The sequence below is a fragment of the Oncorhynchus kisutch genome, linkage group LG3, assembly GCF_002021735.2.
Source record: "Oncorhynchus kisutch isolate 150728-3 linkage group LG3, Okis_V2, whole genome shotgun sequence".
In the NCBI taxonomy this organism is placed as follows: domain Eukaryota; kingdom Metazoa; phylum Chordata; class Actinopteri; order Salmoniformes; family Salmonidae; genus Oncorhynchus; species Oncorhynchus kisutch.
Genome location: NC_034176.2, coordinates 30,938,786 through 30,963,287, shown reverse-complemented (window position 1 = coordinate 30,963,287; position 24,502 = coordinate 30,938,786). Strand labels below are relative to the sequence as shown.

Genomic DNA, 24,502 nt, shown 5'->3' with positions numbered 1-24,502 from the left:
TACCGGTAAAAACAAAAGATGCACCTTGCTCTCTACCATAACTTGATTCTAGATATATCACTCTCATCATCCTAGGACCTTCTGTCGGAGAGCTATTGACGAGCAAACTGAATAAAACAAATTTACTGCTGTCTTTTGATGACGGAGGATTGTTTCGACCTTTCTTTTCCTAAATAAGGTTTAACTAATGCCATACTTTAAAAAAAAAATAGTGTTTACTTAGAGTTAAAAGAACTGTGGACTTTGACCCGTGTCAGAACAGCAGCAGCAACATTCACAGGAAACAAAACAGCTGCGAGGACAATCTTCGTGGAGTTGTAAATTGGTCTGTTGTCGCTGTCCATGGTGCTGATGTTCCAGGAATGGTGGAGACGCTAAGTATCGCCGTTATTGGAGCTCCCGGAGTCGGGAAAACTTCCATAATCCGTCAATTTATTTATAATGACTTCTCAGAGGTTTACACTCCAACCAGAGACAGGTATGTGTACAGACCCTCTGTAATTTTGAACGGTAACATGTACGACCTGAAGATTTTGGATGTCCCGCCAATTTCGTCGTTCCCCTCCAGCTCGAGCCAGGTAAGATAGAAAGTAACCTTCCATTTGGCTTTCGAATTTTTTTATTTAGTAAAGGGAATAGCATTCTCAAGGGTTAGCGTCATTGTCTTTGATTTACCCTTTGTCAGAACCATTCCTATAGGTTTTCACAAACAGTTCTCAAAACTAAAACTAAATGTGGGCGTCAAGTCCCTCGAAAATAGTTAGAGCGCAGAGACATTAGGTTACCATCCATAAATGCACTGACAGCTCGCGCGGGTCTTCAAAGTAAACACATCCTTTTGATTTTTTTTCATAATCCGAAGCCACTTAGAGCAGTAGTTGCTATGGAAACTTGATTTATGACTTCAGTGGCAAGCCTAGGCTATAGGCTACATTATGTATTTGGTGTTTTAAAACACACACACACACACACACACACACTCTCTCTATCTCTCGCTCTCTCTAGACTCCCCACTACATGACATTGCCTTACCACTCTCAGGCACAAGGAAGGACGTTTATGTAATATTGAATGTATCCATATGTTCTGCTTCTATGACTTCATAAGTACGTCCTTATTGGCTATTTGCTCCTAGACCCCTGACCAGAGCGCACCCAGCTGCCCAGCCTCAGGGCATATGAGCCTGGCCAGGGTGATGGAGACTGTCTGCCTGGCTCCTGGCAGGCCTGAGGGGAGTGATGTGTGCTCTTATCAGAGGATGGAACTGGAAGCACAAGTGCTTTGACTTTGTTAGATCTGGCAGACAGATTCACAGCCCATAAGTGCTACAATTCCACATTGAATCATCAACTCTGAATAGATGGCAAATGGTTTAACTTACTGCTGACAAAAACAGCATGCTTCAACATAATCACCAATGTATTAAGTGAGAAAAAGCAGATTTGGAGCTTCACTTAGTGACCTTATAAGCTATACCTCCATAAATATGCTCCTGGCGATAGCAGGGAATGTCAGATGAAACACCATAGTTTCAATTAAGCACTTTTTTCATTGACTGCCAGTGGTTTGATCAACATATTTTCTCAAAGATGTTCTGCTTTCAGACATGACATGCACCAGTTTCCTGCTCTCTGTATCTCCTTGTTCTCTCCTCACCTTAGATGAGTGACATCTCCAAATACAATAAGAGTACATCTCAATCAGGTCCTTGTGTCTGTTCTGGCCCTGTTCCAGAGCTGTAGATGAGTGACATGCACATGCATATACTAAAAAAAGAGTGTGTGTATGTACATGATTGTATGCATGCTTAAGGGTGTTGCTGAATGTCTAATGAAATAGCTCTCTTGACCTCACTGGTCCTCAGGAAGCCTGTCTGTTTTTCCCTCCCTGGTGCTGCCTGCTGGGGCTCTAAATGGGATCTCCAAGGTTACTACGGAGCTGGCTGAGACTGGTGTGAAGCACTGATCTTACTGATAGTTGCTATTTGTTATTTACTGAGGGAACACATCGCAGTCATCGCCTCCACAGCAAGCACTGTATTTTTCTACACAGGGGAGCTGCCACTGAGAAAATGAGATCAGGCCATGGAGGAGCTGGTGCAGCCGACCAGAAAGCCCCCTGAAGTGGGCATGCACTGTGTTTCCTGTAAACATAGTCTACGAGGAGCAAACAGCCTCAACCCAGCCAGGCACAGCCAGGCAGAGCCAGCAGGAGAGCAGGGGAGAATTCAGGATTCTTGCAGTGTCTAGGAGAGAGAAAACAAAGAGGAGAATATGACAACAATCTCTTAGTATGTGTTAAGAGGTCTGCAGTGCACTTTATTTTCTCCAATACACGGAGCGCAGCAACACAAGCAATCTGATTTAGTTAGCTCTTTCTTCAGCTAAATGGCGCTTAACCCCCATTAGAGCACACATTCCTTCAAGTGCAAACAGCAGGGAGAAGACAGGATGGATCACATTATAGAGGCTGGGAGGTTGTGTGCGTGCGTGTGTGTGTGTGTCTGTGTGCCCATGTTAGATAGTGAATCCCCCCATGGCCTCGTCACATAAAAACATGAAACGTCCACATCTGTTCTCTGACTCCTATGGTGTACGTAATGCTGCATGAGCATTGTTGCTCCATTTCACACATTACAGCAACAGGATTCATTGCGTCTGCCTATAGATTAGTTATATCAGTCAACACTTTTATACTTACATTTAGAATATCTCAGTTGAAATGGTAGGAATTGAAATACTTACATAACAGCCTCAACCTCTTCAGGGAGTCTAGTTTAAGACATCTGTATACAGTTTTTAACCAACTGACAGAGACAGCTCTACCAGTACTTTGTCTTAGGTATAGCCAGGGAAAATCATTCGTGGAGTGCAACAAGAGCACTGCTATCAAGCAGATTGATGGTCAATTTCCTCAGGAATGGCTCTGAGAGCAGCAGCCTGACCATCTCCCCTTCTGTCCTCTGTGTTCTGTTCTATATTCCAGCCTCTGACCCACACTGGCTAGTCATTCTTTACTGACTGTGACGGGGTGGTGAGGCATTCCCGCTCTCCACTCCGAGCAAGCACTCTCCTCTCCTTTTTTCCTTCCATATTTAATGAGCCAGCAGCTGGCCCATGGTGGGCTTCAGAGGGGAGGCTGGCTGGGTCAGGGTCACAGGACAGAGTGCTCTGGAACAGGGCCAGAACAGAACAGACACAAGGACCTGATTGAGATGTACTCTTATTGTATTTGGAGCTGATTGGATTAAAGCACAGTGCCCTGCTGAAGGACTAGAGGGAGTAAAGAGACTAATAGAGACTGCAGTAGAGTCTAATGGCCACCATAGAAAGACAGCTTCACTAAATGAGTTTCCTCTTCTCCTACATGGTACCCGGGTGGGGAGGAAGATGAGTACTCCTCCATGCTTATGCAACGAGGCCAGGTTTCTGTTAGGTAATTGCGTGTTGTAAAGGATGTAGTACTGTACTTGTACTTTGGCTCTGGTCCATCATTTAGACTGAGTCTGTGTTTATCTGGATCTCTTTGGGCAGCAAGGGCAGACGCCACTACATTATTTACCTTGGGGGACTGTTGGTAAAAAATAATTTATGTGCAGGCGGGGCTGCTGTCTGTGTTAATGTGTTACTGTCTGCATTCTCAGAGCATCTGTCACAGTTTGTCGATAGGATTTGATGATCAGATGGACTTACTGTAAGCCTGATAGTGACAATTCCTATTTTTCCCTGTTATTTTTTCCATCTTTTCATAGTGTATCATATCACCATGACTTTCTCCCACACGTTTTCTCTCTCTCTCTCTCTCTCTCTCTCTCTCTCTCTCTCTCTCTCTCTCTCTCTCTCTCTCTCTCTCTCTCCCTCTCTCTCTTTGTCTTTCTCTGCTCTCTGTTTCCATTTGCTTATCTCTCCCCTACATATATGGAATACAATTGACCACTTTTACTGTTCATTGCATCAGATGAATCAAACATTTAGTCTTTTTTCTGGATACGCTCTCTTGGCCCATTGTCAGCCTCTGCAGATAGGCTCTGTCACACACACTGGCAGAGCTGCCAGAGATATGTGTGTGTGTGTGTGTGTGCGTTAAAAAGGCTGAGCGCTATCATCAGGCAGCTGGAGGAGACGACAGATCAATGCCCAGTGGAACCCCAATGTTAATAATCAACCCTGTCAACACTCACAGGTGTAATGTGGCTCTCCCTTCTGTACAGCACATCAATAAGTAACGAGAAGCTCAATCCCAAAGGGATAGAAGATGTTTTATTAACATTTCAACCGTGTCTGAGATATGTCTCCACTTATCATCCATTCACATTCATGACCATGTTCTCTACTCTCTGGAGTAAAAGTTTTCATCTGACACCATTACGCTGCTATCATTGGGAGCAGTGGGATGCCAGCTCTATCAGGGCCTGGTAAAAAGTGACCCAGGACTTGGGGTTGTCAGGCACTTCAAGGGAACGGGCTGAGCTGCATTCTTTTTGCAGAGGTTTCAAAGGACCAACTGGAGAAAGCAGTATACCAAAGCTCTCCAACCCTGTTCCTGAGAGTTACCCTCCTGTAGGTTTTCGCTACAACCCCAGTTGTAACTAACCTGATTCAACTTTTCAACCATCTCATATGTATACGTATATACTGTACTCTATATCATCTACTGCATCTTTATGTAATACATGTATCACTAGCCACTTTAACTATGCCACTTTGTTTACATACTCATCTCATATGTATATACTGCACTCAATACCATCTACTGTATCTTGCCTATGCCGCTCTGTACCATCACTCATTCATATATCTTTATGTACATATTCTTTATCCCCTTACACTTGCGTCTATAAGGTAGTAGTTTTGGAATTGTTAGCTAGATGACTTGTTGGTTATTACTGCATTGTCGGAACTAGAAGCACAAGCATTTCGCTACACTCGCATTAACATCTGCTAACCATGTGTATGTGACAAATAAAATTGGATTTTATTTGATTTAATTATTAGAATCAGGTGTGTTGATAGAGGTTGGAGCAAAACATCTACAGGATGGTGGCTCTCCAGGAACAGGGTTGGAGAGCCCTGCACTACACACACACATACACACACACACACACACACACACACACACACACACATGCGCACACAAACATGCACACACACACGCACACACACACACACGTGTATTTACTTTATATCGCTCCAGTCTTGAAGCTCCTTTCCACTGCCTCTTGTCTGTCTGTCTCTCTAGTGTTATCCTATACTATTTTTAGCCTACCGAATATGGGGGTGCATTTAAAGCACCTAGATAGGGAGGGATGTGATCTTGTAGCATTACACTGCATATTGTCTATGTGCTACTTCTACTACTACTATGGTCAAGTCTTGCATTTAGCATGACTAAGTCATTCAGTTAAGAATGATATAAGAAGAAGCAGGAGAGGAACACAGATATCAGCATGGGCTTCAAACTAATACATAATTAGCAGTAGATAAACATAGGTATATACAGTATAATTGGTGGTCTAATGTGATTGAATGTATGATAAAGCATAATGAAGCATATTTATTATGTATTAAAGAGATTGAAAGGGATCTTGAGCACGTACAAATTCGTAACATATTGTACGAATTGGAATTCGTAACATATACAGTTGAAGTCAGAAGTTTACATAAACCTTAGCCAAATTCATTTAAACTCAGTTTTTCACAATTCCTGACATTTAATCCTATTAAAAATTCCCTGTCTTAGGTTAGTTAGGATCGCCCCTTTATTTTAATAGTAGAGAGAATGATTTATTTCAGCTTTTATTTCTTCCATCACATTCCCAGTCAGTCAGAAGTTTACATACACTCAATTAGTATTTGGTAGCATTGCCTTTAAATTATTTCACTTGGGTCAAACGTTTCAGGTAGCCTTCTACAAGCTTCCCAACAACAAGTTGGGTGAATTTTGGTTCATTCCTCCTGACAGAGCTGGTGTAACTGAGTCGGGTGGGTAGGCCTCCTTGCTCGCACAAGCTTTTTCAGTTCTGCCCACAAATGTTCTATAGGATTGATGTCAGGGCTTTGTGATGGCCACTCCAATACCTTGACTTTGTTGTCCTTAAGCCATTTTGCCATAACTTTGGAAGTATGCTTGGGGTCATTGTCCATTTGGAAGACCCATTTGCGACCAAGCTTTAACTTCCAGACTGATGTCTTGAGATGTTGCTTCAATATATCCACATAATATTTCTGCCTCATGATGGCATCTATTCGGTGAAGTGCACCATTCCCTCCTGCAGCAAAACACCCCCACAACATGATGCTGCCACCCCTGTGCTTCACGATCTGGATAGTGTTCTTTGGCTTGAAAGCCTCCCCCTTTTTCCTCCAAACATTACAACGGTCATTATGGCCAAAGAGTTATATTTTTGTTTCATCAGACCAGAGGACATTTCTCCAAAAAGTGCGATCTTTGTCCCCATGTGCAGTTGCAAACCGTAGTCTGACACTTATATGGCGGTTTTGGAGCAGTGGCTTCTTCCTTGCTGAGCGGCCTTTCAGGTTATGTCGATATAGGACTTGTTTTGCTGTGGATATAGATACTTTTGTACCTGTTTCTTCCAGCATCTTCACAAGGTCCATTGCTGTTTTTCTGGGATTGATCTGCACTTTTCGCACCAAAGTATGTTCATCTCTAGGAGATCTTCCTGAGCGATATGACAGCTGCGTGGTCCCATGGTGTTTATACTTGCGTACCATTGTTTGTACAGATGAACGTGGTACCTTCAGGCGTTTGGAAATTGCTGCCAAGGATGAACCAGACTTGTGGAGGTCTACAATTTTTTTTCTGAGGTCTTGGCTGATTTCTTTTGATTTTCCCATGATGTCAAGCAAAGAGGCACAGAGTTTGAAGGTAGGCCTTGAGATACATCCACAGGTACACCTCCAATTGACTCAAATGATGTCAAATAGCCTATCAGAAGCTTCTAAGCCATGACATCATTTTCTGGAATTTTCCAAGCTGTTTAAAGGCACAGTCAACTTAGTGTATGTAAACTTCTGACCCACTGGAATTGTGATACAGTGAATTATCAGGAAAAATTACTTGTGTCATACACAAAGTAGATGTCCTAACCGACTTGCCAAAACTATAATTTGTTAACATGAAATTTGTTGAGTGGTTGAAAAACAAGTTTTTATGATTCCAACCTAAGTGTATATACAGTGCCTTGCGAAAGTATTCGGCCCCCTTGAACTTTGCGACCTTTTGCCACATTTCAGGCTTCAAACATAAAGATATAAAACTGTATTTTTTGTGAAGAATCAACAACAAGTGGGACACAATCATGAAGTGGAACGACATTTCTTGGATATTTCAAACTTTTTTAACAAATCAAGAACTGAAAAATTGGGCATGCAAAATGATTCAGCCCCTTTACTTTCAGTGGAGCAAACTCTCTCCAGAAGTTCAGTGAGGATCTCTGAATGATCCAATGTTGACCTAAATGACTAATCCACCTGTGTGTAATCAAGTCTCCGTATAAATGCACCTGCACTGTGATAGTCTCAGAGGTCCGTTAAAAGCGCAGAGAGCATCATGAAGAACAAGGAACACACCAGGCAGGTCCGAGATACTGTTGTGAAGAAGTTTAAAGCCGGATTTGGATACAAAAAGATTTCCCAAGCTTTAAACATCCCAAGGAGCGCTGTGCAAGCGATAATATTGAAATGGAAGGAGTATCAGACCACTGCAAATCTACCAAGACCTGGCCGTCCCTCTAAACTTTCAGCTCATACAAGGAGAAGACTGATCAGAGATGCAGCCAAGAGGCCCATGATCACTCTGGATGAACTGCAGAGATCTACAGCTGAGGTGGGAGACTCTGTCCATAGGACAACAATCAGTCGTATATTGCACAAATCTGGCCTTTATGGAAGAGTGTCAAGAAGAAAGCCATTTCTTAAAGATATCCATAAAAAGTGTCGTTTAAAGTTTGCCACAAGCCACCTGGGAGACACATCAAACATGCGGAAGAAGGTGCTCTGGTCAGATGAAACCAAAATGTAACTTTTTGGCAACAATGCAAAACGTTATGTTTGGCGTAAAAGCAACACAGCTCATCACCCTGAACACACCATCTCCACTGTCAAACATGGTGGAGGCAGCATCATGGTTTGGGCCTGCTTTTCTTCAGCAGGGACAGGGAAGATGGTTAAAATTGATGGGAAGATGGATGGAGCCAAATACAGGACCATTCTGGAAGAAAACCTGATGGAGTCTGCAAAAGACCTGAGACTGGGACGAAGATTTGTCTTCCAACAAGACAATGATCCAAAACATAAAGCAAAATCTACAATGGAATGGTTCAAAAATAAACATATCCAGGTGTTAGAATGGCCAAGTCAAAGTCCAGACCTGAATCCAATCGAGAATCTGTGGAAAGAACTGAAAACTGCTGTTCACAAATGCTCTCCATCCAACCTCACTGAGCTCGAGCTGTTTTGCAAGGAGGAATGGGAAAAAATTTCAGTCTCTCGATGTGCAAAACTGATAGAGACATACCCCAAGCGACTTACAGCTGTAATCGCAGCAAAAGGTGGCGCTACAAAGTATTAACTTAAGGGGGCTGAATAATTTTGCACGCCCAATTTTTCAGTTTTTGATTTGTTAAAAAAGTTTGAAATATCCAATAAATGTCGTTCCACTTCATGATTGTGTCCCACTTGTTGTTGATTCTTCACAAAAAAATACAGTTTTATATCTTTATGTTTGAAGCCTGAAATGTGGCAAAAGGTCGCAAAGTTCAAGGGAGCCGAATACTTTCGCAAGGCACTGTAAACGTCCGACTTCAACTGTACGAATTGCAGAAGAACAAAAAGTAATACTTATTTTCAGGACGTAACATATCATACGAAATGGATGACGTTTTCAGGACGTAACATATCATACGAAATGGATGACGTTTTCAGGACGTAACATATCATACGAAATGGATGACGTTTTCAGGACGTAACATATCATACGAAATGGATGACGTTTTCAGGACGTAACATATCATACGGAATGGATGACGTTTTCAGGACGTAACATATCATACGAAATGGATGACGTTTTCAGGACGTAACATATCATACGAAATGGATGACGTTTTCAGGACGTAACATATCATACGAAATGGATGACGTTTTCAGGACGTAACATATCATACGAAATGGATGACGTTTTCAGGGACTCGTTTTGACTTGTGAGCGCTAATTCAAAACTACTGGCTGTAATGATACAAACCTTTATAAGGCATCTTTAATACTCATTCGCCACTCCTTGGGTGCACTGTACTGAGGTGCTTAAACAGTAAAAGGAGATAACACTCTCTGGAAATAGGAATTGATGTGTAGGAAATGGAGAGTGGGCGGGTGAAGAAAACGCAGAGACAGAACGAGCAGAGATGGTAGAGGAATGCTGAGGTCATTTCTGATCCCGAGCCGCCTTAATTCCTCCTGGAAACAGACTGAATCAATCTGCAGGGAGAAAAGGCAATAACAGGAAACATGTACCGAATTGAATCTCCCTACTTGCTGCATTTTTTCACTGTCAACCATTATATTTTTTGTCCTCCCTCTCCTCCTCCTCATTCTCTCACTCCCACCTTTGTGTGTAATGATCTCGGTGCCACAGTGTTTGCCTCCATGGCTGATCGCACTCATTATCTTTCTGTGTGAGACTCTCCCCCTCTCACACACATATGTAGTTGTTTTGTCCTTGAGCTGTTCTTGTCTATTCATGTTCTGTATTTTGTCATGTTTCATGTTTTGTTTGGACCCCAGGAAGAATAGCTTCTGCTTTTGCAACAACTAATGGGGATCCTAATAAAATAACAAAATCACACACACGCACACACGCATGCACACGCACACACGCATACGCACGCACACACGTGCACGCACACACACGCACGCACGCACACACACACACACACACACACACGCACACGCACACACACAGACAGACACAGATACATACACACAAACTCATAGGTGCTGCAAATCCCTCTAAAATAGATTAAGGCAATTATTCCCTGTCGACATGGATATGTTACCATTGTCATCATTACAGCTCACATTGATCACTATCTGCTCTCAGATTCTGCCCCATTACTGTTTCTGATTCCCCACCAAAATAACTTATTGACAAACTCCCTGTTTAGACTTATCTACAGAAGACAGGATACATTTAGATTACTCCTCCAGTGTTATCCTGCTGATTCTCATTACTGCAATTATATTCAGATCTCCTTGCCATATTGATTTCTTATTGTCTGTTTAGTAATCTTGTGTTGGGGGTGAGTGAAGGGGAATGCTTTTGCATTGCGCCATCTCACCAACTCCTCCATCCACTGCCTGTCAGCCTGGTGGGGCTCAGTCCAAAGGTTACATTCACACCCTGTTTGTTCATCCATCGCTCTACCCTCCCCTCCCCCGTCCCTCCCCTGTCCATCCACTTGCTGCTCTTTAATCTCTCTACTTCTCTCTCTCTCCCTGAGACAGCGCTTTTCTCCCTCTATACCTCCCTCTACAATCACCCTCTCCCCTTTCGCTCTCCCTCCCCCTCTTTCACCATCTCTCCTTCTCCCTCTCTCAGCTAGCAGAACCACTTATAGATTCCGCTCACTCAGGTAAAGCAGGTGACATAGAGAGAGAATGAGAGAGAGCTTGTGAGAGGATGAGAGTGTGTGTGTGTGAGAGAGAGAGAGAAACAGAGAAAGCTGGAGGGAGGAGATTGGGTCACTGTGTTATGGCTGAAGCAATTGCCTCAATGGCCATAGCAAATCACTCCCATTGTGCTGCATCTTTTAAATATTGTTAGCAAATCATTACATTTCAATGAAGGCCACTGTTTGCCCTCCCGTCAGTGCGTACAGTAGGGCTGAGCGGCATAGCTCCATGGGTCCAGTGTGTTTCTAGTGTTGCACTTGACAGGAGACTGGCTCTATTCCTGCTCTGCCAGGGCTTTGTTACTCTGTTTTTTTCCTTAGCCACGTGCAGACCAAAGCAGTGTGCTGGGCCTGCATTTTGCACAAAGCAGACAGAGTCAGACAACATGTTTTATGACTTCAGCCTGGTTTATACCAGGACTATCTATCTGACTGACTCAGAGATGTCTTAAAGACCCATTTGACAGCACACAATTTCAATTTCAATCTAGTGAAGAGAGCAAAACATCCTGAGAGCTTTTGAATAATTGAATGTCATCCTCTGTGGCTGCCTCTGTTAAAAAACGTGGTCAAAGAACTCCCTAGATAGCAGCTATAAGCATATGGACTATCCTCACAAGCCTTACTGTTTTAGGGGAGATATGGGAACAGAACAAATGCCATTTGAAGATTTTTATTTTGGTTCTTGAGATATAACTCATTAAATAAATCTGTTTCACTTGTCAGATCAGTGGCAAGTGAAACAACATGTCTTCAATATCCTTCCCATCATTTGACCTTTGTGTGTCTGTAGTGAGGGATGTAGTTGTTTGTTTAGGGATCACTCATGTTTCCCCTCTATCTATCTGTCTGTCTGTCAGGAGTGGCTGGACCTGCGTTGCAGAGGGGTGCGTAATGCCAATGCTTACATCCTGGTCTATGACATATGCTGTGTGGAGAGCTTTGAGTATGTCAAGATGATCCGCCAGCAGATCGTGGAGCACAGGTAGGGGGACGCCAGAACACAGTGACACACATGGACCAGTTAGGTAAAACACATGTGGAGAGAGACATTAAACTCCACAGAAAACCAGCAGTCATATATGAAACATCCAGCGGATCTGCTTTAAGGACCGCTGTGTCCTGACACCCATACAAGACCTCAGGAATGACAGCATACAATCACGCTGTCATATACATCAATACAAATACACATTCAATCTGTGTGAAAACAGTGAGAAAGGAGCCACTTGTGGTTTTAATTCAGTCATCTCCCCCTGCCCAGCATTCTGACAGCTCACTAATGAGGTGACATTTGATTTTGACATTGATGGGTGAGGGCGAGTACAAGGCGAGTGAAGTCCTGATGATGTAAAAGAGAAGAAGGACAAAAGATCTCCTGTTATTCTGACTGTAGGCATCTGCACCTGCTACATTTGCATATTGATAGGAGGAATGGGTGGCCCTCATTTGTTGAGCTCTAAAGTAGTTCACCTCTTTGCAGCTCTGTGACGTAACTGGCCTTCAGACTGCAGAGCACGATTCCTTCCACTGTGCTTCTCCTGAACTTCTATGAGGTTGTCCTGATCTGGCCTGATCTATCCTGATCTGTCAGGCTGTGTGACTGGCTTGGGGACTGGCTGGGTGGGTGGGTGGCTGACTGGCTGGCTGGCTGGGTGTGGGGCTGGCTGTCTGGCTGGGTGGTTGGCTGACTGGCTGGTTAACTAGCTGGGTGGGGGGGATAGCTGGTTGGGTGGCTTGTTGGGTGGGTGGTTGACTGGCTGGCTGGGTGTGGGGCTGGCCCGTAGCAGAACTGTCTGTTTATGGCCCATGACAGGACATGCATTATTTAGAGCAGAAAGGGATAGAGAGGGTAAATAGAGAGAAAACGAGAGTAGGAAAGGGACACGAGGGAGCGATAACAGACTGATAGATATGAGAGAGAGGGATGAGAGGGAGGAAAGCATAAGGACATGGTGAGGGAGATAGGGATGATAGAGGGATGGATGCATGTCCTCATGAATAAAATCGGAGTAATCGAGGTGTCATCCATGCTCAGGTTATTGAGATTTGTGTGGGCTAGCAGGGCGGAAGATGCCTGGGAGGAATTGCCCCTGTCCTTCTTCTGATGCTTACTCCACCCACTCCAAAACAAACACACAGGAACACACACACAATATACCTCACCCAGAATAATCCCTGCCTTGTCAGTTTTCTGTCTGTTGTTGCTTCCTGACGAAAAGCCCGTCCTTTGATGTAATTAAGCCTCTGACACACACACACACACACACACACACACACACACACACACACACACACACACACACACACACACACACACACACACACACACACACACACACACACACACACACACACACACACACACACACACACACACACACACACACACACACACACACACACACACACACTATTGTCTAACCCACTGCTCCTGAGACCTTCAGGCCTGAGTGGGTATTTGAGAGGATAGCAGCCTGCTTGATGTTAGGATTAATGTTTTTCACCCTACAGCCTCATTACCAAGTTGAATATAAACCTCTCAGTGCAAGTAGTTCAGAATGTGTTCATATGGATCTGGCCTGTCAACCAATGCATAAGTCATCATCACATCTCAAATAGATGCAGGGTCATCTCAAATGTACAAATGAAATTGAGGTTTCTTGTTGGTCAAGTTGTTTTTGTAGTATTGTCAATTTCCCTTTCTGTTCTTAAACATTTGCTAAACTATATGGCTTTGTATGAATTAATTATAGACTGAACAAAAATATAAACACATGTCTAGTCCTGGTTTCACAAGATGAAATGTTTTTAATTCTTTGTATTTAATTTAACTAGGCAAGTCAGTTAAGAACAAATTCTTATTTACAATGACGGCCTACCCTGGCCAAACCTGGACAAAGCTGGGCCAATTGTGCGCCGCCCAATGGGACTCCCATTCACAGCCGGATGTGATACAACCTGGAGTCGAACCAGGGACTGTAGTGATGCCTCTTACACTGAGATGCTGTGCCACTCGGGAGCACCCAATCAAATCAAATCAAATTTATTTATATAGCCCTTCGTACATCAGCTGATATCTCAAAGTGCTGTACAGAAACCCAGCCTAAAACCCCAAACAGCAAGCAATGCAGGTGGAGAAGCACGGTGGCTAGGAAAAACTCCCTAGAAAGGCCAATACCTAGGAAGAAACCTAGAGAGGAACCAGGCTATGTGGGGTGGCCAGTCCTCTTCTGGCTGTGCCGGGTGGAGATTATAACAGAACATGGTCAAGATGTTCAATGTTCATAAATGACCAGCATGGTCGAATAATAATAAGGCAGAACAGTTGAAACTAGAGCAGCAGCACAGTCAGGTGGAAGTTGAAACTGGAGCAGCAGCATGGCCAGGTAGACTGGGGACAGCAAGGAGTCGTCATGTCAGGTAGTCCTGGGGCATGGTCCTAGGGCTCAGGTCAGTTGAAACTGGAACAGCAGCATGGCCAGGTGGACTGGGGACAGCAAGGAGTCATCATGTCAGGTAGTCCTGGGGCATGGTCCTAGGGCTCAGGTCCTCCGAGAGAGAGAAAGAAAGAGAGAAGGAGAGAATTAGAGAACGCACACTTAGATTCACACAGGACACCGAATAGGACAGGAGAAGTACTCCAGATATAACAAACTGACCCCAGCCCCCCGACACATAAACTACTGCAGCATAAATACTGGAGGCTGAGACAGGAGGGGTCAGGAGACACTGTGGCCCCATCCGAGGACACCCCCGGACAGGGCCAAACAGGAAGGATATAACCCCACCCACTTTGCCAAAGCACAGCCCCCACACCACTAGAGGGATATCTTCAACCACCAACTTACCATCCTGAGACAAGGCTGAGTATAGCCCACAAAGATCTCCGCCACGGCACAACCCAAGGGGGTTAAACCCAATAAAGGATTCCAGAAAAGTTCCATATGCACAAAAGCTATTTTCGCTCAGATTTTGTGCACAACTGTGTTTACATCCCTGTTAGTGAGCATTTCTTCTTTGCCAAGATAATCCATTCACCTGACCGGTTTGTCATACCAAGAAGCTGATTAAACAGCATGGTCGATACACAGGTGTACCTTGTGCTGGGGACAATAAAAGGCCACTCTAAAATGGGCAGTTTTGTCACACAACACAATGCCACAGATGTCTCATATTTTGACGGAGAATGCCATAGGCATGCTGACTGTAGAAATGTCCACAGAGCTGTTGCCAGAGAATTGAATATTTCATTTCTCCACCATAAGCCGCCTACAATGTTGTTTTAGAGAACTTGGCATTACGTCCAACAACTGTAGACCATGTGTAACCACACCAGTCCAGTACCTTCACCTGCAGGATCATCTGAAACCAGCCAACTGGACAGCTGATGAAACTGTGGGTTTGCACAACCGAAGAATTTCTGCACAAACTGTCAGAAACTTTCGCAGAGAAGCTCATCTGTGTGCTCGTCGTCCTCACCAGGGTCTTGACCTGACTGCAGTTTGGCGTCGTAACCAACTTCAGAGAACAAATGCTCACCTTCAATGGCCACTGGCACGCTGGAGAAGTGTGCTCTTCACGGATGAAACTTAGACAACAAAAACAATAGAATTGTATTGATGGCAATTTGAATGTACAGAGATACCATGACGAGATCCTGAGGCCTATTGTCGTGCCATTCATCCTCCACCATCACCTCGTGTTCAAGCATTATAATGCACTTCCCCATGTCGCAAGGATCTGTACACAATCCCTGGAAGCTGAAAATGTCAGAGTTCTTCCATGGCCTGCATACTCACCAGACATGTCACCCATAGAGAATGTTTGGGATGCTCTGGATTGACATGTACGACAGCATGTTCCATTTCCCGCCAATATCCATCAACTTCGCACAGCCATTGAAGAGGGGTGGGACAACATTCCACTGGCCACAATCAACAGCCTAATCAACTCTATGTGAAGAAGATGTGTCGCACTGAATGAGGTAAATGGTGGTCACACCAGATACTGACTGGTTTTCTGATCCACGCCCCTACCTTTTTTAAAAGTGATCTGTGACCAACAGATACGTATCTATATTCCCAGTCATGTGCAATCCATAGATTAGGGCCTCATGAATGTATTTCAATTGACTGATCTCCTTATATGAACTGTAACTGAGTAACATCTTTGAAATTGTTGCATGTACAGATATGCATCTATAGGGAGGAGGTCAGAGACCTGGAAGTGTGTCGCCAGGACAACAACCTCTCCCTCAACTTGATCAAGACAAAGGAGATGATTGTGGACTACAGGAAAAGGAGGGCTGGTTACGCCCCCATTCTCATCAACAAGGCTGTAGTGGAGCAGGTTGAGAGCTTCAAGTTCCTTGGTGTCCACATCACTGTCATGACTGTCGTGTGAGGATCAAAATGGGTCAGATCAGCTTGGCAATGAATGGCAATAACCAGACCCTCTCTCACCCACAGGGGGGGGGGGGTGACATCTCACGCCCTGTTGTAAATCAAGGAGAGAGAATATCCCTCTCCAAATTCACACAGGAATATTCCTTTGTCTACAGAGACGTTTCCCGCCAAAACTCTAACACGTTCTAAAGCGAATTCTGGAACAATATTTCTAAAATAGAAATTGGGAATGGTCAGAAGCGATCTAAAGAATAATAATGTTATATGGGTTGTTATTTTGTGATGTCATTAAAAAGCTCATAAAAGAAATACTGTAACTTGAAAGTATATACACTATATGTACAAAGTCTCAAACCTTAACATTATATATGAAATATGAACAATTATGAAAGTATTTTGTGAAGATAGGAATGTGATTTTAGGAGCCATAAGAGATCATTTGTCTCCTATAAACGTTTCACAGTAAGTAGCCACGCCCCAAGTGAGGTCAGAGAGCGTGTCAGCCTGACGGAACCGTACCTTTCGACCAGAGTGCATAAATGGATTGGTAAAGAAATGAACATTCAGACCAGAGAGGCGTGTAGCTGCACCTCACGTCCAAAGTGATTTGAACTCTGAATATCAACATGAGGTAGAGACGATAACGTCACCTCCCGGACAATCACTGGTACCTAAGTAAAGTATCTAGAAAATCACATTTAAGTGGGACCATTCTACTACTCTTCAAACCAACGTATTCTACTACTCTCATCACCACTGAGAACCATCTACACGGCTGGCTAACCTATATTTAAATATGCAGCTTCAGGAGCAAATGGAAAGTAGGATAAACTCTGTAGTTCTGTTCAGGACTACACAACAAGTCAATGGATAGAGGAGAGCAACGGTGGAAGAGATGGGTGGGGACCCAACACCCCAACCCAACACCCCTTTCTAAGTAGGCTTGGTTCTGACATAGATACACGGCGAACGAAGACATTGCCATGTAGATACATTCATGATTTCTTACTCCAAACGGGCGGCGGTTCATGTGCAAAATATATGATGACTGTGAGAGTAGTTCCTAAAATGTATCAACGATTAGTCTCTCTCTCTTTCTCTCTCTCTCTCTCTCCTCTCCCTCTCCCTCTCCCTCTCCCTCTCCCTCTCTGTCTCTCTCTCTCTCTCTCTCTCTCTCTCTCTCTCTCTCTCTCTCTCTCTCTCTCTCTCTCTCTCTCCCTCTCCTCTCCTTTGTAACAAGCCGCCATATGTTGTGTCAGTCCGCTAGGGACCTTTTTATAATGTATTAAGTGTGTATGTTTATCCTGTGTTATCATTTAGATAGCTAGTAAATAAATAATTAAACCAATTTGTGTAGTACTGAATCATAAGTAAGGCTGGGTTTTTTGCAGATGTTAGAGGTTATGATTAATACGTTGACTGTTTTATGAATGTGATAGGTAAAGATTTTAATTCGGGAGATGGTAACACTTTAAACAACCGCTTTCGTGGTGCCCCAAATTCCTAATGAGTTAATTGTTATATGATTAATTTAATTGGGTAACAATTAAACATAGTTAGTTAATTAGATAAATAACAGTCATCAGATGAATGAAAGTAAAGTCAAGACATTGCCAACAAACTATCATGGTCCAAACACACCAAGACAGTTGTGAAGAGGGCACAACAGCGCCTAAAGATTTGGCATGGTTCCTCAGATCCTGAAAAAGTTCTACAGCTGCACCATCGAGAGCATCATCGCCTAGTATGGTTGCATCATCGCCTAGTATGGCAACTGCTCGGCCTCTGACCACAAGGCGCTACAGAGGGTAGTGCATACCGCCCAGTACATCACTGGGGCCAAGCTTCCTGCCATCCAGGACCTCTATACCAGGTGGTGCCAGAGAAAGGCCTTAAAAATGGCCAAAGACTCCAGCCACTCTAGTCATAGACTGTTCTCTCTGCTAGCACACGGAAAGCGGTGCTCTGTACAGGTACCCCCTGTATATAGCCTCGTTATTGTTATTTTAGTGTTGCTTTTTAATTTTTTACTTTAGTTTATTTAGTGAATATTTTTCTTTACTTTTATTTTTCTTAAAACTGCATTGTTGGTTAAGGGCTTGTAAGTAAGCATCCTATGGTCGACACCTGTTAAATTTGGCGCATGTGACAAAAACAATTACATTTGATTAGATTTTATGTTGCGTTTATGTTTTTGTTCAGTCTCAATTATATTTTTGTGTTTTGGGGAGGAGTCTTGTAAGTATGTGTGTCTGTCTGTGTTCTTCCATTAAATCATTGAATTTTCAACTCAACATGCTAGCATTGAATCAAGGTCTGAGCTTATTGTTCACAATAGCATTACTGTCAGCCCCACTTGAATCATCACTGCTTTAGCCCAGTTTGCAGCCTGCCATACATCTTCCCAATCTAATGTTCCGTGAGAAACATTTCCCTCTACATTTAGTCTCTGTCGATACAAAGTGTGGAGGGAGGCCCCTAGGGCCCTAATGCTCTGATCCACCGCCACACACCTCCAATCCAGGCAGAGGAATCAGCACACACACACACACACACACACACACACACACACACACACACACACACACACACACACACACACACACACACACACACACACACACACACACACACACACACACACTGCACACACTAGACACTGCACAAGCCCCCACGCGCACAGAGACACACTCATACTGCAGTAATCTTCACACACAAACACCCAGTGACCACTCTGGAAGGTGTCTCCAGTCTTCCAGTCACGCTACTGACCTTCACGATGTTAAGAAGAAGAGGGGGGAGAATGAGAAGGCTGTCTTACTCACGAACCAGGGGACTCTTCATGTCAATGCAGTCACCTTTAAATTTGTATTCATACACAGGATGTGTGGAGAATAGAGATTATGTGACTGGGATTTCTTTGCTGCTATTGCACCACATAAAGTATATGTTGGCTAACCACAGTATGCCTGTTTGATTGCAATTCTTTCTCACCTTTATCCTTCTTCTCTCTATCTCCATTCCTTCCCGTGTCCCTGTAGGGAGGGCAGCAGCAATGAGGTTCCCATCCTGGTAGTGGGAAGTAAGAGGGACCTGCAGCGCCAGCGCTTCACCCCTCGCAGGGCTGTCTCTGTACTCGTCAAGAAGACCTGGAAGTGTGGCTATGTGGAGTGCTCTGCCAAGTTCAACTGGCACGTGGTCCTGCTCTTCAAAGAGCTGCTGGGCATCGCTGTGGCGCGCGGCATGAAACATAACCACACCCCTGGGATCCGCCTACAAGGGGCACTGCAGAGGAACCGCTGCGCTGTCATGTGACCCATTGGATTCCCCCCGTTGTAGGTTGAAGTTGCCCCTAGGCACTAATTTGGGGTCAGTTTCACTTTTCCCCCAGTAATGGCTAAGGCTAGGGTTGAGAAAGGGGAACAAGATCCTAGATCTATACATAGGGGAAACTTCACCCCGGAACAGTTCCTCCCCACCTGCAGTGTGTGCAAACCCACAGTTTCATCCGCTGTCCAGTTGGCTGGTTTCAGATGATCCTGCACCTATGCCAGAGCCATAAGAGCCTCCCAGTCACACCTCAGGGTGAATAATAGGTATATGGAGAAGATGACTTCAATGTAAACGGCTGGAAAACACACTGAGGCCTCCTGCTTTACAGAGCTCATTTTCTTATGAGGTTTATGTGACTCCTGCGCTGTAGCTACTAGGACTGACCTTTGGCCCAGTATAAGAAGTACATCTTTATCACCTATCGGAACACTCCAGTTCTGTCTCAATGTTCCGTTTGAGAGAAAGGAAGAAGAGGAAGAGGATGAAGAAGAGGGTTTGTTAATGGATTTAGAGAAGTGGAGCAGCTATATCACTTCCATAGCTCTGGTCAAAGTTAGACACACAATTATCACCACACCACCAGGTGTGGTACCGAGCTCCCCAGATCACAAGGCAACAGCTCCTCATACTGATGGTTATCTGTTGGTTTGAGAGCTTGGGGACTGTGTGCATCTAGTGGAAATAGGTACCATTACTAACATGACTGGATATTTCCTCTCCATATTAGCTTATACATGTGAAGGAATGCAACTTCTTTAAAAGTCTTCCTTTTTCAAACCGTGTGTGGTAATGTCATGTGAGGTAGACAAATGCCCTGGCTGTCGTACTTGAAATTGCATTATTCTAATGGCGATAGATGTAGAGTAGGAAAGCCTAGGTTAGAAGGGTAGTGTGGTAGCTGGTAAACATACGTGAGTCAACAAGATAGATGGCCTACTCTTGGTTTACCACATGCACATCCTACATGCAGAATATTACGAAATGCTCTGAGGCCAGGTTGAGTGGTACTGTAGCAGGACCAGAAACCCTTCTTAAGACAACATAGTCCTCCAGAACACACCCACTAAGCAGTTAACCATTTGATGTCTTGCAGGTCACTTTTTTTCAAGAATTAAACAAACATTCACTAACAGTCAAACATTCACTGTTCGATACCATTCCACTTATTGTCACTAATTGTGATTGTTATGAAATCGTAGTACTGTCACTCTCATTTAAAGTGTATTGTTTAGAGGAGGATATGAGGTTTTCTTGCAGCAAAAAACACTGCAGTCGTTAATCCGCTCCCTCCCTCCCTCTCCTCGTCCTCTATCTGTGTGTTTCTGATGAATACATTATATCCATGGTGCTCTGGGGCCTGCAAGGCGCTCTGGTGCAACCTGAAGAGGCAGTGGTATAGACATGAAATGTGAGGCGGGGATAGTGGGCAGGGGGTGTGGTTTTGGCGAATACGTGGGATGATTTTGAAATGCTTGTCATGTTATGCACAGGTTGATTGCCAGGCAATGGAAGAAGAAAAGAGAGAGGTAGTGACTGTTGTGGGGAGCAATAAGCTGCAGAGCACCTTGACCAGCCGGACAAGCTGTCTCCAACCACAGACATCCTGCGCTATACTAGAACACCTCACATAGAATGTATAAAACCTCCCTCCTCTTGGATATACCCAGACCACACACAAGGTAGGAGACACCCATAGCATACTATGTATTGGCATCCTACCACTCAAACACGCATAATACTTTCTGCAAATTTCAAAGCAATGTCTGAATTGTGCAATATATTTTTAATGTTTGAGAACGTGGTAAAAATGTGTCCTATGATTACAGACACCCTGTGACAATGTTTGCACTGAAAATGAGTACCTGTACTGTGTATACGTACATGCATCATTGATTTGCATGCTTTTGCTGCCAAGCTAGAAGGTCAGGGTTTAATTGCACTGGTGTGATTATGTGTAGCTGTAATTATTTACCTGTGTGTACACTATATATACAAAGTATGTGGACATCCCTTCAAATTAGTGGATTTGGCTATTTCAGCCACACCCATTGCTGACAGGTGTATAAAATCGAGCACACAGCCATGCAATCTCCATAGACAAACATTGGCAGTAGAATTGCCTTACTGAAGACTTTCAACGTGGCACTGTCATAGGATGCCACCTTTCAAACAAGTCAGTTCGTCAAATTTCTGCCCTGCTAGAGCTGCCCCATATGCAATGCCAAGGAGTGTTGTAAAGCTCGTCACCATTGAACTCAGGAGCAGTGGAAATGTGTTCTCTGGAGTGATGAATCACCCTTCACCGTCTGGCAGTCCAACGGACAAATCTGGCTTTGGCGGATGCCAAGAGAACACTACCTGCCCGAATGCATATAGCACTAGCTGTAAAGTTTTGTGGAGGAGGAATAATGGTCTCGGGCTATTTTTCGTGGTTCGGGCTAGGCCCCTTAGTTCAAGTGAAGGGAAATCTTAATGCCACAGCATACAATGACATTGTAGACAATTCTGTGCTTCCAACTTTGTGGCCCTTTCCTGTTTCAGCATGGCAATGCACCCATGCACAAAGTGACGTCCATAAAGATATGGTTTATCGAGATCGGTGTAGAAGAACTTGACTGGCCTGCACAGAGCCCTGACCTCAACCCCATCGAATACCTTTGGGATGAAATGGAACATCGACTGCAAGCCAGGCGTAATCGCCCTACATCAGTGCCCGACCTCATTAATGCTCTTGTGGCTGAATGGAAGCATGTCCCAACAGCAATGTTCCAACATGTAGTGGAAAGCCTTTCCCAGAAGAGTGGAGGCTTTTATAGTAGCAAATGGGGGACCAACTCTATATTAATGTCCATGATTTTGAATGAGATTTTAAACGAGCAGTTGTCCACATACTTTTGGTCATGTAGTGAATATGGTTATTATCAGAGACAGTGAAAATCAGCTGAGAGGTGTGTGTGTGTTACATACCTCAGCAGCTGCATGTAGGTTCAGTTTTTCTGAAATGATATTTAAACGGTTTAGGCCTTTATATTAGGACTGGGCGCTGTGTTTATTTGTATTTCTTAAAGAACGTTTATGTAGCATCTGTATGAGACTCTATGGAGATAGCAATGGTCGTTTCTTGAGTTTGTAGCATGAGTATCCACCCTTTTAAATTAGACTGTTTGTGTGAGTGTGTCGTATACAACACAAAGGGCTACATTTTTCTAACAGAAACATCACTTGTATTTATTTTTTAATAGTAGGTGTTAGATGTTTTGTTTTTGACTATGGTCAAATAAAATCTGTTGTGTACAATAATTGGCCTTTTTTTGTCTCTTCAGTCAGTGTTTTTTCATACGCTGCTTATATTATGTCAAATGTCTCAATGCATCGGTTGTGGCACAGAACACTCACCAGTCACGCTACACGACTTCACATGAACGTGACAATGTCGCCACCGTGTGGAAAAACAAGTGTCATATTGAAACGTGTGTATATCTTGGTAAATAAGCTCAGCAAAAAAAGAAATGTCCTCTCACTGTCAACTGCGTTTATTTTCAGCAAACTTAACATGTAAATATTTGTATGAACATAACAAGATTCAACAACTGAGACATAAACTGAACAAGTCCCACAGACATGTGACTAACAGAAATGGAATAATGTGTCCCTGAACAAAGGGGGGGTATAAATCAAAAGTAACAGTCAGTATCTGGTGTGGCCATCAGCTGCATTAAGTTCTGCAGTGCATCTCCTCCTCATGGACAGCGCCAGATTTTCCAGTTCCTGCTGTGAGATGTTACCCCACTCTTCCACCAAGGTACCTGCAAGTTCCCAGAAATGTCTGGGGGGAATGGCCCTAGCCCTCACCCTCCGATCCAACAGGTCCCAGACATGCTCAATGGAATTGAGATCCGGGCTCTTCGCTGGCCATGGCAGAACACTGACATTCCTGTCTTGCAGGAAATCACGCACAGAACGAGCAGTATGGCTGGTGGCATTGTCATGCTGGAGGGTCATGTCAGGATGAGCATGCAGGAAGGGTACCACATGAGGGAGGAGGATGTCTTCCCTGTAACGCACACGTTGAGATTGCCTGCAATGACAACAAGCTCAGTCCGAAGATGCTGTGACACACCGCCCCAGACCATGACAGACTCTCCACCTCCAAATCGATCCCGCTCCAGAGTACAGGCCTCGGTGTAATGCTAATTTCTTCGACAATAAACGTGAATCCGACCATCACCCCTGGTAAGACAAAACCGCGAATCGTCAGTGAAGAGCACTTTTTGCCATTCCTGTCTGCTCCAGTGACGGTGGGTTTGTGCCCATAGGCGACGTCGTTGCCGATGATGTCTGATGAGGACCTGCCTTACAACAGGCCTACAAGCCTTCAGTCCAGCCTCTCTCAGCCTATTGCGGACAGTCTGAGCACTGATGGAGGGATTGTGCGTTCCTGGTGTAACTCGGGCAGTTGTTGTTGCCATCCTGTACCTGTCCCGCAGATGTGATGTTCGGATGTACCAATCCTGTTGTTACATGTGGTCTGCCACTGCGAGGACGATCAGCTGTCCATCCTGTCTCCCTGTAGCGCTCTCTTAGGTGTCTTATAGTACGGACATTGCAATTTATTGCCCTGACCACATCTGCAGTCCTCATGCCTCCTTGCAGCATGCCTAAGGCACGTTCACGTAGATGAGCAGGGACCCTGGCCATCTTTCTTTTGCTGTTTTTAAGTCAATAGAAAGGCCTCTTTAGTGTGCTAAGTTTTCATAACTGTGACCTTAATTGCCTACCGTCTGTAAGCTGTTACTGTCTTAATGTCCATTCCACAGGTTAATTGTTTATGGTTCATTGAACAAGCATGGGAAACAGTGTTTAAACCCTTTACAATGAAGATCTGTGAAGTTATTTGGATTTTTACAAATTATCTTTGAAAGACAGGGTCCTGAAAAAGTTTACGTATGGGGCATTCATGACAAGTTCAAATAAACGTAAGTTATTTGCATAGAGCTTTCTATTGGTTAATTTTGATACTTTCCAAGTGGGAAACTATCTTTCTACAACAAATGTTCAAGTCAGATTTTCTGAG

At 44.0% G+C, this 24,502-nt stretch overlaps 1 protein-coding gene across 1 annotated transcript; it reads left to right on the top strand.

The window, feature by feature from the left end:
* The first annotated feature begins 19 nt into the window (after positions 1 to 19).
* Positions 20 to 22,722, top strand: LOC109872955 (ras-like protein family member 10B). The gene is made up of 3 exons (XM_020464392.2): positions 20 to 578; positions 11,548 to 11,672; positions 19,137 to 22,722. Exons 1-3 carry the CDS (start codon positions 363 to 365, stop codon positions 19,408 to 19,410), a joined length of 615 nt encoding a protein of 204 aa, XP_020319981.1. The 5' UTR covers positions 20 to 362; the 3' UTR covers positions 19,411 to 22,722.
* The last annotated feature ends 1,780 nt before the right edge of the window (positions 22,723 to 24,502 follow it).